The 20,352-nt window shown below is 33.8% G+C and overlaps 1 protein-coding gene across 1 annotated transcript in view; it reads right to left on the reverse strand.

Moving 5' to 3' along the window:
- Positions 1-8,227: 8,227 nt before the first annotated feature.
- LOC129222644 (prostatic acid phosphatase-like) overlaps positions 8,228-20,352 on the reverse strand; it is a 31,508-nt gene continuing 19,383 nt past the window's right edge. The window contains exons 5-10 of the mRNA XM_054857175.1: positions 18,993-19,088; positions 18,048-18,137; positions 15,388-15,508; positions 13,338-13,423; positions 10,444-10,758; positions 8,228-8,326 (exon numbers count right to left, since the gene is read on the reverse strand). Of these exons, the coding sequence (XP_054713150.1) occupies positions 8,237-8,326; positions 10,444-10,758; positions 13,338-13,423; positions 15,388-15,508; positions 18,048-18,137; positions 18,993-19,088 (798 nt within the window). The 3' untranslated portion in view covers positions 8,228-8,236. The remainder of the gene's footprint in view (positions 8,327-10,443; positions 10,759-13,337; positions 13,424-15,387; positions 15,509-18,047; positions 18,138-18,992; positions 19,089-20,352) is intronic.

Raw genomic sequence — 20,352 nt, forward strand, 5'->3', positions numbered from 1 at the left:
TTTTTTTTCTAGTGATGAATATCAAAAGTAGTTAAAACACAAGCTTAAAACTTTAAATAAAATGTACGACACTCGGGTAACTAAGTAAAGTAGGCCATTAAATGAAGTACAAATTGATGGCACGAACTTAATAAACAAGGTTCAAAGTTACCCTAAATGGCGGAAAAGTAAAACTTTTGATTTGTCAGAATGATCATTTTTCTGACTGATACAACTAAGTTGAACTATCGTATCTGCATTTGTTTAAAAAAGAAATGCGTAAGGAGAGATACACACACAGAGAGAGAATCAGGCTTATGCAAAACGAAATATACCTTTTTCTACCTGACAATGTATGCAGAAAAATAACTTCTTTATTGCTACCATCTGTTGAATTTTAGTTGGACTTTTAATTCCCCCCAGTCCGAGAGTTTTCGTGTACGACTGTCTGTTTTAGTGCTGCTATCTGTTGCACTTAGTAGGACTTTTAACTGACCCAAGAATTGCTCTGTGTTTTATTAGTTCGAGAGTTTTCTTGTACGAATCCAAACTTGAAGACATTAAGTGTACCTTGTATGTATTTGAAAACAATGAGCAGAGTAAAGAGGGACTTAACGGATCTAACTTCTCTTCAGCTGAATTCGACAGCCAACCATAGTTCACCCCCAATGAAAATGCAACCAGGATTTAAATTATTTCTTAATGTATGACTTTATATGTATACTAGACACACTCGCCATTTTTTCCCCATAAGGATACTAAACTACAACTTTGGAGATGTAACGCGATTCTAAAGTAGAACAATCGATTATTTCGAACCACATTACTCCATAGTTCCGGTTCCCAGATGTATAACTTCTTCGTTTTCAGCGAGTCAAGAGGAATGAGTCAGTGCTGCATATGCCAAAATTAAATGCGAAAAATTATTTATTTTTTGTGCAGTAAATGTAGCAGCTTTAGATTCTTGCTTCAACATCTAGTTCGCAAGCTAGAAATATTCATTAACTTTTTATTTCGGCATATATGCAGCGCTGCCCCATTCTTCCCATAGTCCTATTCCTTCCACCGTTCCGTTCCAATTGCCCTCGCGATAGTAAGGTTCCCAAAGGGATCAAAAGTTGTACATGAAAAATGTTAACGTTAAGTAAAGAGGCCTCAAAAGTAGATTGCGACTGGTCCCCGAATATGGGAATCCGACCCTGACTTAGACTAAAATTCAGTCTAAGTCAGGGTCTGACTTAGACTGAATTTATTTTTTGATTATAGTCTGACTTAGACTATATCCGTTGCATCCCTAATGTTGCAACGGATCCGGTGCGACTTCCAACTTTCTTGAAAGGACGACACAGTTCTTGAGGGAAACACAGGAAATTTATTTACACTATGTACAGGAAAGATCGGTAACAACTGCTAAATTAATCATCAGCAATTAAGCAAATATCAATCAACACCGTAAACGCAACGGTTACACACGTATTTACATCGAAATACGAAAAACAACACAGCGAAATGCCTCGCAATAAACAGAGCTAATACACTCTGAGTACAAGTTCTCAATCGAAACTGACTTTTTATCATGTGTAACAACTTTTTATAACATCGAAAAGCTTCCACAATATTCCAAATGCTTCTAGTATCTTCTTTTCATTCGCAAACCTTTTCAATGAAAAATAGGGGACCGTATTCTTCAGCCGAATGTATAGGGGCTGTATATTCACTACAGGAAACTATTTACAGGTTACGTTACTACAATAACTTTAGATGAAGGATAATTTAGTAAACGCCTAATTTAGCTAGATTACGACAAATTAATCACAAAAATAATTACTATTTACGAAATTTGTAACAATAAATTAGGGTAAAAAAAATGAGATCCGTATCCGTAACCGCGGATCTACACTATCAACGATTCGGCACATCACTCAATAATACATTACCAAAATTGAATGGATTGCAGAAACTACACGATAGGGTCAAAATAGATTATTGCTTCACTGTATAGTATAAGCGGAGAGGAGGGGGAGGGAGTACCGAATGAATCTCGTGCCCTTAGTCCACAAAAGTCCTAATCAAGATCTGCTTAATGTTGCACTCAGGTGAGGATTTACTGGGATACTTTGACGAATTTTCGCACTTCAGATTATACTTACAGTTTGCACTTCTGAATTTTACGAATTTCCAATAACTTACTGACTAGTAAAAGAATGTGAAACGCAGTTTTCACGGTATACATATTTTTATCCATAAGTTCACTTCTTTTGGATTGGGGCACGGAATTCCTTGATTTTACAAAAAAATTCTTGTTTTTTTTTTAAACATTCTTCAATTTTTCAAGCTGAAAGATATTTATTCAGTTTTCAATGATAAAGGATTTTTTTCTTCAAACTAAATTTTTCACTGATTTAGAGTAATTTCGGAGACATAATTTTGTTAAGTTCTGGCATTAAAAAAAAAGAAAACACTTGAGCCTAAGCAATGAAATTGTTTGCATTGCGTAAATAAAGTGTTTAATTGCTAATCAAATTTAAAATAAAGTTTTAAAACGGTTTGTTTGCAGTAATTTTTTTCCCTTCGACTGGCATTCGTATTATTTTAATCTTAAATCAATTCTTTTCGTAGCGTTGATTAGTTTATAGATGGTAGCTATTTTTCTTTTCTGTAAGGATTATTGCGTGATTATGATGAAACAAGTGATATTTTTCCTAAAAAAACTATCTGCGCTGTTGCATCTCATGCAAGAAAACCACTATACACGACAAAGAATAGCTTTAAAAAAATGTCAGAAGCATCTGTGTGCGCAATTTAAAGATATTTGAACTTCAAATGAAAACAAATAAATTTCGGAGTAGGAAACCGAAGCGGGAAAAGAGCCGAAGAGAGAGATCTGCCTTCTTTTCGGTCTGCAGAGACAGAAAAGAAATTAGTTCAAAGTGCTAAAGCTAACAGCAGAAAAAAAGAAATGTTCAAAATATTTACTGCAACTTTACTTTGAAAAGATCGCAAATGAAGCATATCGGTTGAAAATATCCCATTCATAACTATCATGCTTTTACTTTTATACAGGAATACTTTTAAAGTGAGTATTATATGTAAGTAATAATTGTCCAAAAAATCCTGAGTTTAATAAGATGTAATTCGATTTTTTTTAAATTGTTGTAGATTTGCATGTATATTATGAACTATATAAATATCTATATCCTACCCATTTACGCAAAATCTACTGAACCAATTTTCACAAAACTTGACAACTAGGCGTTTAAAACTATTAAATAAACTAATAATAGCAGTTATACAATGATTTACCTAAAATAATTATTAAATCTTTACTAATATTATAATTTTTACTAATATTATCAAGAGAGAGGGCGGATTTTTGTGTGTTTATATGTTCGAGGTAATCTCCGGAATCCCTGCACCTATTTGAAAAATTCTTTAACTATATGAAAGGTGCTTTCTTACTGAGTAACATAGGCTATAGTTCGAAAAAATCCGATAAATAGTTCTTTTTTTAATTCCAATTTAGGCCCAAATTTTACGTAAATTGCCTATTATTGGTTATTAAAGGGGTGAAAAATTACTTGCACATATTAATATATTATATCGTTGAAAAGGGTAGACTTTTTCGCGTTTTAAGCAATTTGTTTCAATGCTCTAACTTCATTACGACGGGAGTAATTTGCGTTTTTAGCTCGAACTCTTTTAGGTTTAGCTGAAATTTTGGCAATACTTTCTTCATTAAATTTATCAATAAAAAATGAAGGAATTGTCCCACAGTTTTCTTTTTGACACCGTTGGAAAATGCGACATTTTTTACTCCAGAAATATCTCGACCTATGGTCGAAAAAATAACCTTCTATCTCCAAAGGAAAAAAAAGTTACAAGCCGTTAAAAATAAACTTTGAATAAATCTAATCTCCATTAAAATTGCTAATGTTTTGTTTTGCATTACCAGGGTTACGTCTTTTAGCTTCGCTTCATTTTAATTTCTTAAAGGGCCACAAACTTGGCGCCACGGAATTATTAAGCAGTGGGAAATGTTTTTGCCAATTCTGCACATTATACGATCTACGTTATGATAATTCCCCTGGACAATGTAGAAATTGTGGGAAGAGTTTGAAAACTATAGGAGACTTAGCAATTTTCCCTATTATCGCCAAATTTGTGGACGCCAAAGACCAAGAACTAATGTATTTCGGCCATGGCCTTGCTGATGACAGAAGCAAACGATTATAGCCCATAATTGACGATAGCGCCAAACCCCCAGTTATCGAAATATTTTGGAAATTACTAATGAAAAGAAACCAGTCCATCGAAAAAGCAGGAGGGGATGGAAGTTGTATTTGTACGCGCTTTTACATTTAATTGTAAAGAAGAACATTACTATGATTTAGCTTTCAAAACTTAATGATATCCAAACAAAATATCAATGTGAAAAGTAGCCAAGTTCGATCGAAATGATGTTCTGGATAGACGGTGCCATCGACAAGATTCAGATCTCTACGGATAACAAGTTCCATAGCAGTTCCTCATGGAAATTGGATTGCCCCGTGTTCTTCGGAAAACTATTTTTTACTTTCTTTAATCCCGGATTTAAACTTAACAAGTTACTGTATAATTGGAGTGGGCACATGTTTTGGAAATTGTTTTTTGACGACTAAAACTTACCGCAATTGCAAACTTGCTCGCCGATTTTCAGCGTAAAGAAAGGAAATACACCACTCAGAGCAACCGAGGTTATCGGACCCACGTTTACCGGCATTGGAAGCGAAGTTTCTACCACAAAGCCACGAAGGCCCCCAACGCATAATGAATGAGACATAATGAGTGATATACAGTGATCTCTCGCTTATACGCGACCTCTGTTATACGCGTTTTTCTCACGGGCCCGGCCAGCGATATAGGAAAACAATGTTAATTCTTGTTCATTTATACGCGAAACCTAAAATGCACCTTTAACTTATGCGCGATAAAAAATTTTCAAGTTTTAGTTAAATAGCCTATTCACGCTTTGCTTATCGGAAGATTTGTACCCTTCTTGATGTCTCTTGGAATGCTTTCACACACCTTTATTCCAATGTTCAAAATGTTTCCAAGAACGCGTTTTTTTCGCGCAAGTGTGCGATGGGGGTGCAGTTATTCTTGTGATTGACATCAAGAGCGGGAAACGGGTTACATGCGAAAAGGTTGACCTTCCTAAAAGTCGTGGTGAAGCGGAAAGCATTGACATAGCCAATCGAGGATCTTTTGTATCCTCACAGACTATGACACTGATCACGCGACAGTTTTTAGGTTTTGTGGAATTCGCTTACCTACTGTACAGTGTATGAAAAATGACAAAACGTGCAACTTCAAATTTTACATTTTTATTGAATTACAGTGCATAAATGGAAATTATGTGCGTATTTATTCATTAGTATCAGTAGTGTACTATTAGTATTACTATAACTGTTGATAACTTACTGTATTAAAGCTTACTTTGGGAGGTTTTCACTTATGCGCGAATCTCACTTGTGCGCGAAAATTTCGTTGTCCCTTTTGATCGCGTATAAGTGAGAGGTCACTGTAGTTTACAAAATCATTCCAATAAATTAATGAAAAAAAAATCTTTCGAGAGAATTTTGACGGACAAGGATAATCTTTATATCAGGATTTTTCTTAAAATTACTTTATGGACTATGTTTGGAGCTCAGACAAAATTATATGTGCACATTTTAACTAACGAAACAGGATCTTTCTTTTTATTTCGGAGTGGAAAGAGAAATTTACACTTGCTCTAAGAGTTTTTTTTTATTTAGTTTTACAGCACGAGCAGAGCCGTGCGGGTACTCCTAGTGCAGGATAAAATTACTATTGCACGTATGATTCATAAGTAAGTAAATCCTCAAAAAGAAGTCAAAGAACATAACATGACATAATTACCCAGTCTAGCATTGCTAACATTTAGCGATAAAATTGTAGATTCTGTAGCCGAAAGTTAGGATATGAATGTCTAAAAATGTGTTGCAAAATTTTATACCGAGTTTTTTTTTTTTTTTTTTTTTTTTATTATACCGAGAGTTTTTTTTATGCAGTCTGATAAAAACTAAAGAATCGAAGAAAGTTTATCAAGGACCGGTTCACGGAACAGAGGTTGAAAACATCTGGTTTATACCACAGTTTTTTCGAATAAACTATCTTTAAAAGCACTGCATTTAACACTCAAAATTATAAATATATTTTCACTATGATTATTTAAAACATCATCTCAAAACAGATAAAAATCTTTAACGATAAATTTACTTTTAAAACAAGAAAAATTGAAACCTTTACAAAGAATCAAATTACACTTGGTTCAGAAACTAAGAAATAATATGTAATTACTTTTAACATTATTTCAGCTAAACTAAGTTTTCAGAAAGTATTGGACAATATTAAAAATGCTAGATACGTCTCGACTATGGAATATTTACTTACCCCAATATTTCCCTTGCTCCGTCAACGTAATTACGCAGCTGACTATCTGATGTGTCCACTAATGCTGCCGGGTTCTAAAATACGAGCACAGGGATTTCATTTTCGTTTAACACACGAAATGTTCCACGAAAACTCGAAACATTTATTTACGCATTTTTAAGTTTCACAAAATTAAAGTCGCACAGAACCATTCACTGTAGTTCCCGAGAAAATGCAATAAATTCTGATTTTCTGAGTAGCAAGCTCCTCATATCGCACAATCTGTCCGATAAACCTAAACAAACGCTTTGCTTCACTTGAAATCATATTGATGTGTCTTCTTCAGTAGGCATTTGAAAATTCGTTTCATAAACTAAATCTCAATAAAAATAACGCACTAAACAAATAATTGACAAAAATTTGAAAAGTATGGTCAGTCATTGTTTTGATTTTGTTTTCCCATACAATTTAGCAGCTTTATTTTAGAAAATACACATTTTTTTATTTTATTCATCCAAGCAAAACTCTTTTCATGAATAAAAGCCAACGTTTAAAGTAATGGGGTTGTTTCATTCAGTCAAAAGTACTACTTTTTGTATTGAAAGAATAAGCAAAAACCAACAACATTGCGCGAGAAAAAACTTTTATTTTCCCAACGCTTAATTTTAGATTATTTTTTTGAAAAGTCCGATTTTGAAAATAAGGTGTGGTCTTTATGACGTCATAAATAATGTACTTCGGCGCATCTCCACTGGCGCGTTGAATGCTTACGCTTGCTGTCTACCGCGTTTCCACGTTATGATAATTAAAAAGCGAATTAAATTTTGAGCTCTACGCTAGCTATCAGCCATATCGTTACCAGTACACATGAGTAAAGATGCGAATTAAGTATTGTGCGCTGTGCTAATGACATCAGTGAATGGCATTTCATCATTTGTGATGTTATTCGCAGATGCGTAAACAATGAAACTGCACTGTTTAAAATAATTGTTAAAAAATATTCAACTTCGTCAAATTAGTTAAAAAATGGTTAAACCCTATGTTTTTTAAGCGTGCTCTTTCCGAAAAAAAATACCTTTAAAATTTCGGAAACGACCCCATTGATAGTTCAAACAAAACAGAAACTGCTTATTTTTTTTCCTCAAAGAAAAACTAAGAGACAAAAAGAAAAACTCATTGAATATTTTTTCTAAAATATCCTTCAAACTTTTCGCTTTTTATTTTTCATTCTATATACTGTGGAAAGCGTTTCTTCAAACCTAACATTCTTGTAAAACCAGAGAAATATTTTTAGAATAGTAGTCAGAGCCGGTGAGCAAATTTTCCTTATCAGTTTGGTCGCCAAATCCCCTATCAGCCATAAAAAATTTAAAAGTATACTACGCCGATTCCGAGTCGGGTGCTAAGTGCTGGCCCACAGTTCCAAGAAGGTTGACATGGCCTCTCTACGGCCCTGGTTGTAGCTAATGTCCCACACGGGGGAAAAATTTATATAGCGGCAAACAAAATGCTGTTACTATTATGTTCCTCAAAATACAAAAATTATGTTTATAAATTTTAAAAGAAAAATTTTAAGCTTAAAAGAGATGTATAATGCTTCTTTTTATTTCATTTCCCCCCCCCCCTTTTTTTTTTGTCAGACGAGAAACCAAAGACTGGGGATTGACTCTGCAATAAGTTGCGCTTTACGAAATAAGGATTATCGGCTCATTAAACAAAATTTTCTTTAAACGTCGCTTTTTAACTCACCTTTTAAATCCTTACAATTTTTTTAACTCGTGCACAACTGCGATGGTGTAATGACAAATACAGAAAATGCAGTTTTTCACATTTTATTTAAGAAAATAAATACAATGAAAACAATGTACAAAATGATCACGTTAAGCTCCGTTCTTTGTGATGATGACTCAGGAATCTGAAAAAGAAAAAGATTATATATATATATATATATATATATATATATATATATATATATATATATATATATATATAAATATATACATACATAAAAACATATTCATATATATATATATATATATACTAGCCGCCTGCGGCGACCAGCTGGTCCGCCTTTTTACGCCATTCGCCTTTTTGCGCCAGGGTTGCCGCCTTCGACGGTTGCTTAGGCAATTTAGCGACGGTATTAATCAATGTGTTTCTCTATATATCAATATTATCATTCGCCTTTTTACACCGATGTTGCAGCCTTCGGCGGCTGCTTAAACAAATTTCGTGGCGGTATCAATCAATCTATATCTATCTATATCATTCGTAGTTTGAATAAAATATTTTCTATATCTATCTTTAGTTCCGTCGTTTGGAATATTTTTAAAGGAGGAGGAGGAGAGACACAAACGACGTACTCTTCATGCAAATTTTATAGAAAAATTACAAAAAGCACTTCTACTTTTATGTGAAAACATTGTTCTTTCAAAGTTATGGTGTGTGTGTTGGAGGGGGGGGGACACTGACACCCCGTTGAAATTCCTTAAATGACGGGCATGCCTCTTTCTTGCTGTCCATCTACAATATCGACCTTTATATTTGTCTATCTATCAAGCTATACGATCTAGGCATATCTACCTCCTGACAGTACAATCTTTTTTTTTTTTAAATAAGTATTAATTCGAAAAAAAAAAAAAAAACATTTTTTGTCCACTCAACCTTTATCTCTGTATCTACCTAGCCTAACCGCCAATCCTTAACAAAAAACAAAGATCATGCAAAAAATCGCGGGCTTTATTTATTTAATCAAAATAGCCCGCAAAAAAAAAAAGGCTCTATGTGTCCCGTAGTGTTTAAAAATAAGCGCTTGCAAAAAGATAAAAAACTAAAAAAAAAAAAAAAGTAAAGAGAAGGCAAACGATTTTAGTTGGATCACGTGATGATGTAAGTTTGGAATTCATCCGGCAAGCGAACAGCTCGCGTTGTGTTCTGCCATTAAAAAAAATTGTAAAAAAAAACTATTGCGTATTTTTAAAAACTTTTTTCTTCTGAAGGGGGCAGAATGTTTTTACTATTACCAACTAAAATTTTAGAATTGAGGGTTCAATACTTTTTGCAAGATGGGTTTCGAAAAAAATTAAACCGAGAAAAAAATGCAAAATAAAGGTTTTTCCAAAAATTTATAAAAAATACAAAAATTGCTCTATCTTCAAAATGTTTTCATTCATCTTATTTAAAATTAAATTTCCTACACTATAGTACAAAAAACATTTGTGTGATGCGATTGGTTCAGGGTCTGTGAGGTAAAAAGTACTAAAAAGTGCAAAAAAACACATAAAACATTAAATAACTTTTTTTCTAATTAAAATATAAAAAATCGAAGCCCGAGGTACACAACTTCAGCAAAAACTACACCTGTATACCAAATTTCATCTTTCTAGGCCTTACCGTTTTCCCGGGATGCGCGCCACACACACACACAAACATCTTATTTTATTATATATATATATATATATATATTTATATATATATATATATATATATATATATATATATATATATATATATATATATATATATATATATACATATACATATATAAAATATATATTTATATATATATATATATATATACATATACATATATAAAATATATATTTATATATATATATATATATATACATATACATATATAAAATATATATTTATATATATATATATATATATATATATATCCTCGTGTGGGAAAATTGAAATACAACAAAAACAACCTCTACGAAAAACTCGTTACGCCACTAAACGATAATATTTAGATTATAGAGGATAAAAAGGAAAAAAAGGAGGAGAAAGTAAACCTTTCAAATCTTGAAGCAAGGATGTCAAGTCACGTGATTTATTTTAAAATAAAGTATTGGATAATATCAAAATTTTTTTACTCGTTTCATGTAAAACGTCTCTCAAATTCGTCGTAGTTGGACCATGTGACTTGGGATCGTTGCATCAGTGTTTTCTATATAAGCCAATGATTGGACTTACTCCCTCCAGTAACTAATTCCTGCTCTAAGATTTACACCTTCTCATACTTACGTAATCTGGGAGAGGGAATTTCAGCCTGATTGAGAAGTCGTTGCACTCCTGTAAGTAATCTCCGGGTATGAGATCGGAAGTGAGGTTGAAGAAGGTGTCCAGCGGACAGAACTGCTCTCCGCATCCGGCGACAGGCATCACGAAGGGGGCGTCCATCCGCTTCTCGGGGTTCGAGGAGTTGAAGTAGAGCCACCTGATGGAGTAGTCCCTGTCGTCTTCCAGCCACAGCTCCAGAGCCAGGGTCGAGGCGTGAGGGGGAGCGCGCATGTTGTACGCACCAATGGCAAGTAAAAGACAGGCTATGTTGCTGCCATGCTGGGGGGGGGGGGATGAGAAACATTATATTAAGCAGTGAGAAGCAAAGGGGTGTAAGTGGACATTTTCAAGTTTTGAGTAAAATGCGTTTAAAGATTTCGTCCTAGGTAGACTTTCATTGATTTTTTTTTTTCTAAATCATGTTATACAGCAGCACCTACCAGGGCTACTAGTACAATCTCTGGCCCAAGACAGAGGAGGGGTTCACCTACCCTTTGTACTGGTTATCTTCAAATTTGTAATTTTTCCCACTTACATCCCTTTGTATCTCACTGCCTTATATATGATGAAAAAAAAATAAATAAATAAAATTAAAAAAAAAAAAAAACAGGGTGTGTTTTAAACACACACGATAAGAATGAAACCTTTGTATTACAGGGAAGCAATTAATTTATTCATCAATCACTTGTGAATAGATGACATTCACATATTTCATTCATACATTTACATAAACTTGTATAAAAATGTGACACTGGGCATAATATACTTCGTTCTTAAGAACATAAATTATCAGTTTATTAAAAGTAATGAAAACTTAATTATAAATTTTTAAGAACCGCGGGAAAACTACATCAAATGTTGTTCTATGACGTGTGTTTTTTCAACATTCTGAACTGTTCACTTCACCATCACGTGTCTACTCCCGCCATTCTCTTGTTCCTTCTGCGTCTGACTTTAATAATTTACAAAAAAATTGTATATTTTAAAGGAGAAAATAGATTATAAACAACGAGAACACTAAACAATACTCGAAGTGCGTTGGTTATGCACACGTGTTCCAATAGAATGATCTGTTGAAATCCAACAGCTATACTTAAAACAGTACACGCAACCAAGGACAACGAGAAAGAATGAAAGTCAAGCGTACGAACGTATGACTCTTCTCCGATACTCGAAGGCGAACGAGACATTGTTTCTACTCTGCCCAAAGCAGTGATTAGCCCCCCGTCCCCAACTCCACTTTTCGTACAAGAAAGTTGCGGATCAGCATTTTAAACCGTTGCATAAGAAGTTTTGTTTGGAAAAAAAACACAGCTTTCACATTGATGACGTGAATAGAGCAAAGACTCGAAAATCTAAATTACTTCTAAAGCTGTAAAATGTCAGCCTTGATTTTAGTTTGTTGTCTAACGTTGTATTCCAAAAACCCATAAGGGGCAGACCTACGTCATAGTACAAAGGGCCCAAGATTTTTCTGCATCACAACAGGCATGAAAGGTTTGCTATCATTTAAGCGTGCTGCCTTGACAGTAAACAGGTAGCGAAATTGCGTGAAATTGCTGCAAACATCTAAACATCATAGATTCATTCCATGTCACGTGCCCTGGCGGTCCCGATCCAACCATCTTCGATTTAGAAGGCGTTTTAGAGAGGCGCAGACAAATCTTTGAATCTAACCTGTGCAAAGTTTCAGCTTCCAAGACACAAATCATGAGGTTCTAGGATATCACAAAAAGAAAGAAAAAAGTGGGTTCCAAAATGGCCTCCAATGGAGGAACCGTGCTGAACATGATAAATCGTTTCACAAAGCTGATCCACCATTGGAGCCCCCTTTTTTTTATTAACCCTAGATCCTCAGGATTTGGGTCTTGGAAGATGAAAAATTGAATAGATTAGTTTTAAAAAATGTCTGCACCTCTATAAAATTTCATTCAAATCGGAGATGGTCGGTGGAGACAACTAGGTGATTCGGCATGGAATGACTCACTTTTCGACGCATTTCTTGCGCTTCCCTGCCAAAACCAAGGCGACTCAGCTTAAATAATAGCTATCCTATCTTACCTGCTGTGATGTGCTTACGCCGAAAACTTTTGGGCATTTATACTATGACGTAGGTCTGGCACTCCATGGGCTCTTGCTCTATTTATTTTGGGCATTCACCCTTATCAACGATATGGATGTGAAGACCAACCACTAAAACTGGTTGATCATCACTTCCGTGGCTCCAGCAACGATAAGTGGTTTGTTCACCGAGAGATGGTGCTACCAGTTACTTCCACTGATAATTTAGACATGAGGCAGAAGTGGAAGGAAATGTTCTCCATTCTCTTGTACCCGCGGTAACTACTGAATAATCGACGCACTTGACTTTCGAGCCCACACAGTTTGCGAGCACTGATCCTTTATGTACTGCGGTGGAGCTAAATGAATTCGTACATCGAACACATAATCTCGAACCCGAACCAGATTCTTTAACCGCTATACAACCAGCGACTCTTAGTAAAAAATTCTGAAATAAATATTTTTCTTGCAATGTGCTATGGCTCAACAGATGCTATCATCCTGTCATGCCGCTTAGTATTCGTTAAAAATTAACTTTTTATTTTCTTTTCGAGGCAGAGATAAATAGTTAAATATTGCAAGCACAAAAACAGTGGAAAGAATTTAACGGTGATATGATTCTTTTTTTCTCTCTGAATAGTGTTTGGCTCTGGGTAGTTCTAGATTTGATTGTATTGTCATCAAAATTATTAAACCATGGGTTTTTTTCTCTTTTTTATGCAACCGTAGAGAAGTTCGTCAGAAATTGATTCAACCAACCTTCACCACATGAAGAGTAATTTAAAATGATTACTTACCGATGAATAAACGTACACTTTTTTGTCTGGCGTAGTTCCATTCACTTTTTGTTCAATTTTTTGCCTTAAATAACTGATTAAAGGACCTAAAAAGAAAAAATATTTGTCACCGTGAAAACTTTGATGACAAATGCTCGATTTTTTCTACTTCTATTTATTACAAGTATGGTTAAAACCATAGACTAATAATAAGAGTAGACCGAGCTTTCTCAGACTTGCTGATGAAAAAAGTTGGTTCATGGATACATCATGTGACTAGTGGAAAGGCTTGGCGAAAACTTTGGCAGCATGGTTGCTAGATGGCAACATTATCTATAGTTTGGCGCTCGACATGTATTTTAAGACGTAATGTGTTTTCATTACAATTTTTTTTTTCCAGGTGCAGAGATTGAACTGTTTTTCTTTTAGTTATGCATTATTTTGACATTCGTAATTAGTTTTTGATCAGTTTTCAGTAACTTTTATTTCATTTGGAACTCCTACGTCAGCGTTGGCGTGAACGGAATGGCGTAAACGTTTTGCGTTAACGCAAAAATGTACTAATCGGTATCTTAAATTGAAATTATATGTAAAAATCTTACCGTTTGCCGATTCTTTTTGGGCGTTTGCATATTTAATTGCTTAGAGAGTTATTGAAATTGACTAAAGAAAATGCACAGTACTATCTAAACGAAAAACTCACTATATTAACAAAATATTTACAACTTAGAAAAACAAATTTACAAATAGGATTTCATAAAAGCTCATTCTTCCGTATTCCATAAACTCTATTTATTTTATTTCTCGCTCGCGTTGATCGTCTGCTTCGATCAACGCCCGCTGTTGCTAGGATATCCACCAGTCACATGGTTTGGTTTATGAGCAGCAAAAGGGTTGCCATAGCTCGGTCTACTCTTATTATTAGTCTATGGTTAAAACAAATGATCCCTAGAGCCCTCAACGAATTGGGCGAGTATCAAATTAATACGAACAACAAGGCAGCTTGTTTGAAATCAGCAGTGTACACTTTTCAAACCAATATTTTAGTCTAATAATTTTCTCCTTAATAGGAGTCCAATTCTAAAAGGCATCGCGTTGTCATTTGGTGACATACCCAATTTAATCTTCTAAAATACTTTAAGAACAAATTGAAACTCTGTAGCTTCCAATAGCCAAGAGAATACTCGCTGAATATGCTATTAAATCAGTTTTAAACTTGTAACTGCAGCAACCTGATTTAAAACAAAACTAGATTTCTTTGTTCGCAAATCTAGGACTTAGTGCACTTGAAAATGTTTACTTCTGTATGTTCTATGAAAAATAAGTTTAACTACTACTTAAATAGAAAGGCGTTTTCATGATTTTTATCCATGTTTTGGGACATTTGACGGTACGGTACATTATTTGTGGTTTTCTTTAGTTAAAGCCCGATGTTTCCAAGTGGTAGCTTAATCATAAACCATAGCTAAATTAAACTGATTTTTTAAAGTATTTTTGCCATGGTCTGAACAGAGGTTTAAAATCACTGAACATATTTAAAATGTTTTCTTTAAAAAAAAAATACATTTAAGGGGTAACTATTAAGTACATGTTTGTTTAGTAAATATGTCAGTTGATATTTAGTAGTCTCTCTTGAAAAGAGAGCACTAAAAAGAGTCTTGAGATTTCCAGCCATATGCATGAAAGTTAGATCTGTTTTTCTTCAAATGAGGGACTGTACACTTATCATACTGTAAAATCCTCACTGTGGCTAACTCATCTCAAGAAATATATTTTGAATAATGAAATAGAAAATACTTAATTAGAAAAATAGTTGAATTATCATTTCGCTCCCAGTATTTGAAAAAATGACACTTTTTCACATTAATTTGCAAATAAATATTTACAACTGTAAATGAAAAATAATATTTCAATACGAGTTCCAATTTGAAAGGTGGAAACATAGATGATAAATTATAAAGCGTTTAGCTTGAACTTGGAATGAAAATTTACACTTTTAAATGCAACATTTTATTCCAAATACAACAAAATCATAAGATTCAACTTCCGCTTTGAAACAGACATTGCTTACCCACTCTATATCTTTGAATGAGTCTTGTTCTGAAATTAAAGTAGTAAGAGATTCCAGCTTGCTCTTCTAGCTGAGCCCAGTACGTCTTACCCCATTCCGGAACCGACAAATTGTAATCTCTCTAAAAAGATAAACAGAGTCAGTAATACATAGATTAAATGCTCTTAGGAAACGAAATCAATATTGTCAGAGACATTCAAGACTTTTGTTTGCAATTAAAATTTCAAGCATTTTCATATTTAAAACGACAGATAAAAATGTAAATAAGTTGAAGAAACAATAAGATGTGAAAATATTTATCATCTGAAAACTAAATTAATTTTAAAGAAAATAAATGATTAAATAAACTCTACGAAAATGTAATTGAATAAATGTGCATAAAGCAACGGATCACGTGATTCGCTATTTACCACCGGCCGTTCCTTGGGGGTAATCTGAGGAATAGAGATAAATAGTGTTGTTTATTTAGTTTTTTAAATATAACTTATGCATACTCCTTTTGTTTGTGTAAACTTTTTTTTTTTTAATTTGGGAAAAATGACAAGGTTATCCAAGCAACATAGGGTATAAATTTTGAATTTTAAATTGTAAAGCTTCAGTTTCTGAAAAAACGACAAAAAATATTTTGAATATATATATATATATATTTATATATATATATATATATATATATATATATATATATATATAAAGCTTACTTTTTCCATATTACTCTTCTCATGTACCGTTACTTTAGTGTATACATTCCTAAAATTGTTGAAAATGAATTTCGGAAAAAATTATCGTTGTAATTTTTTGTCATTTTAAAAGGAAAAAGAAATGATTAATGCACACTATTGTTTATGCTGTTTCTAAATTTGGTACATGCGTTTGAAAATGAATATTCAACAATCAGTTAAAACTCCATCAGAATTACTCATTTTTTCACTAAATGTACGTCTTTAGTGTTTGCTAAAAACAATTGAGTTTTAAGTATTGTGTGTGCATGAAAATCAATAAAAATAGCTTCTACTAAGGAGATTACAGCGCGTAGCCCCTCTGACCTGCTTACGCAGTTTGTTTCGATTTGAGCAACATTATAATAACAAATTGCTTAATCAACTGGCAGTTTTGGTTTTACAGGCTAGTACAGAGCATGAAAGTGAGAAACCACATGATTTCAATTGGAATTTGAAAACAAAATTTAGTCTCTAAACGTGAAATAATTCCGATTTATTTCAGAACCAGCTCAATCCAAATTACAGTCTGCCCACAGAAGACGTGGAATCTGGCAAGCGGCCAAGTTAGGACGAATCCATCTAAATGAATCTAGTAGGTGAGAAGGGAAAATAGAGATGGCATTTTGATGCAACCTTTCTATAATGTCACTAGTGCCTTATCAATTTAATGCATTATCTACAATGTAAATGAGGTGAAATAAAAAGAATTTCTGTGGAGACAAAAAAAAATTTTTTTTTAATTTTTCGTCTGGAAATGTAAAAGCAAAATGATAAGCTCAGAATCATGTTGCAAAAGAATTAATTAATCTTAGTATTGAGAATATACATTAAATGTAGTTTAGATTTAAATAATTATGAATGTGAACAAATTATCATTTTTACACAACTGCGTCTGAATAATTAGGAGACAAAAGCGCACATCTGTAACGAACAAACTACCATCCCTGTAAACTAATAGATGCGACCTTTTCCGCTCATAAACCGAATGTATGCCGTTCCATCTCATCAGGGGGATGGTATGTTTAGCTGCAAATAATGAGTCACTACTGCCAAATTAAAAAAAGGAAGCAAAAAACAAAAGTCGTACACAGTGTTTCTTTTCTTTCCTTCTTTTTTTTGAGCAATCACGATTACTTATTGCTTTCATTTGACTGCTTTTGGCGTCCTATCATTTTATTTTCCCACCGCCACCCTCCGCACCATCACCGTCGACCAGCTCCTCACGATGCTGTTCCTATAGCGAAATCCGTCTCCAGGTTGCATCCATATCCTACACAAACGCGCATACATACACAACTACACACACACATATACAAACACATACACACATACACCTACACACATACACAAACACATACACACATGCATACATACGGACACCTACAAATACACACACAAACACATACACACAGGCATACATAGACACCTACACACACACAAACACATACATACACACAACTACCCATACATTCATGCCTGCATATAGATACAAACACATATGCCTACACACATACACATACCCCGCCCCCACGCTCACAAACACTCATACACACAACTACCCACATACTCATATCCGAACGCAGACACAAACACACATGCCTACACACACATACCCCCTAAACACAAACGCATAAACCCCCCACACACACAAACACACACGCCTACATACACACACACACACTCGTGATTGCGAAAAACATAATTTGAATTCAAGATGACAAAATTTAAATTAATTTAATTTTTTTTCCCTCAAACGGAAAAAAAAGTGTGCACATCCTGACATGTTTTTTGTCTTCCCTGTAAAACTTCTAAATATGAATTGAACTGGTTATGACTCCAAATATAGGAAAGATCATTGCCAACGAGGAGGAAGAAATAAAGACCCCCCCCCCCCTTTTTTTTTTGCCACTCATAAGCGTTTTCAATACATAAAATAATTACTTCACAAGCAAGCGTTTTTCCAAGATCAGCAGCTCGAGTCCAGTCTTTGACGTTTCGACCAGAATGCTCCGACCAGAAATTGTAGAAAGGCTAAACAAATATCATGAAATTATTCTGAGGGAAAAATTAATGAAACTATTAGGTTTCAAAATTATAGAAATTTCCATGCAGTAAGTAAAACCTTTAAATTTATATGACATTTTGTATTAAAAAAATTCTAAACCTATAAAGAAATTAAAAGGATATGTTTCAAGACATTCTAAATAAACACAATAGATGTTTTATCAGTCTGGAATTTTAAAAGGTTTTAGCATTGGTAAAATACACACCAAAGCGACGATCAGTTTATTTTTACCCGAGTCAATAAAACTGCAAGTTGTATTTTAAAAAGTTATGTTTCAAAGTTAATCATTTGTGTAGTTTGTCATCATAGTATTGTATTCTTACTACAATAATATCGTTGGGAGATAAAGCGTAGAATCTGCAAATTTTTCATTCCTCATTTTTTGCATTTTTGTTATCTATTCTATTTTTTCTTTATTGTACAAGCTTCTTTTTTTTTGGTTTCCATTGAAAATAAAGCAGGAAAGAAACGCCGAATTCCAACATTTCCCTATTGTTAGAACAGAATCAAAACGCGTTTTTTCAAACATCTCAAAACCTCATTTCTGCAGATCCTGTACTTTACCTACCCGCGGCAGAAACATACGATTTCCGTTTTCAGCCAATTCTTCTGAAGTGAAAGCAGCATTTTGCATTGTCCCAAACGTGTTTGTTAAAATACTTGATATTCGGTTCTGGTGTTTGCATAAAATCTTGGGGGGAAATTTGGCCAAATTAAAAATTTATAACATAAACTTACATTTGGTTGATTAAATTCATGGGATGAGTTGTTACATTTGTCATGAACATCATTTCAAAAGAAAGAGAGGCTTGCTTTCTTACCCGGTATCTGTTTCGAAAATCTTCTCCCTCTCTTCCAGCTTTCCATTCGTGCTCTTCAGCAGCGGCAACGGCGCATTTACGCCGAGAAAGGACAAACTGCAAGACACGAAAAGAGTTTGTTTTCGTCTATGTTCTACACATAATGCACACACGCACATACATACATTGGTATGTATGTATTTATGCAGGATTTAATTTCAAACAAAAGAAGTGATAGAGCCTTATAATCTACAGAACTTAATGTGGAGAGAATGTTACAGTAAAACTTGTAAAGTTGACTACCCTTGTAAGTTGATTACCTGCCTATGTTGGCCACCAATATGCACCAAATTAGGCTGAGAACTATATAATAAACCCTTTGTAAGTTGACCACCTGTCTAAGTTGACCACTAAAGAACTGCACCGCAAGTGATCAACTTACACAGGTTTCACTGTATTAACAAAAAGCAAATGTTTGGCAAATTCATACTTCAGTTATCATAACTTAATACAGGGGTCAAAGAGAGGAGTCATTTTAATACAATTCCAGGAAATTATTCATATCTTTTCAGACGGCTTTTGGAGTACATGTGGAACGAACATCGAAACGCGTGCTTAAAGAACGAAGAATTGATTTAACAGCAGTGGATCCAGGTTTTATTTTTTGGGTCCCCATTTTGTGAAAAAGTAAAATATTTTTGTGAATTTTCTTCCTTTTTTTTAAAAAAGAAATTATCTTGAATTTCCTTTTTTTTTATGAAAAAAAGTTTTTTCAGGCAAAAATTTAAGTGTATGTAACAATTGACCTCTAATTTCGTAGAAATCTATGATGGTCAAGTCCAGTGGCTCGTTGATTTGGCGTGGAATGACCCTTTAATTGGATATGATTACAATTCAGTTTTTTTCCTACTGTTTCAAGGAAAACTGTACAACGTTGTCCCTTTTCTCGGTTTTCGGAGACTGTGAAGAATTTTTTAAAAAAGTATTAGCTTCATTCTCACGGAAACGGTCATTTTCATGTCCTTGTTTGATTGAATATTTTATGACTCACACATAATTTTAGGGGTTTAAATACTTTTCGGAATCGAGTTTAACGAGATAGTAAAAGCAAAATGTCTTTTTTTAATTTTAAACATCTTTAGTGTAAGTCTTAAGTACTCAAATTTCATTTCATTACTTGTCCCTACTGTAAGTACAAAAAAAAGCCGAAACTATTTCTAAGCTACTAAAAAATAAGTTCACATTTTTTTTTGTTTCAAAATGTTGAATAATTTAAGTAAAAAATAATTTTAAATTAAATTTTCATTTAAAATAAGTTTATGAAATTTATTTTTAACTTTATCCCCAGCGGATAGTGTCATTCCTACTCAACAGTCAATTT

This window comes from Uloborus diversus, chromosome 5, assembly GCF_026930045.1.
Source record: "Uloborus diversus isolate 005 chromosome 5, Udiv.v.3.1, whole genome shotgun sequence".
Lineage (NCBI taxonomy): Eukaryota > Metazoa > Arthropoda > Arachnida > Araneae > Uloboridae > Uloborus > Uloborus diversus.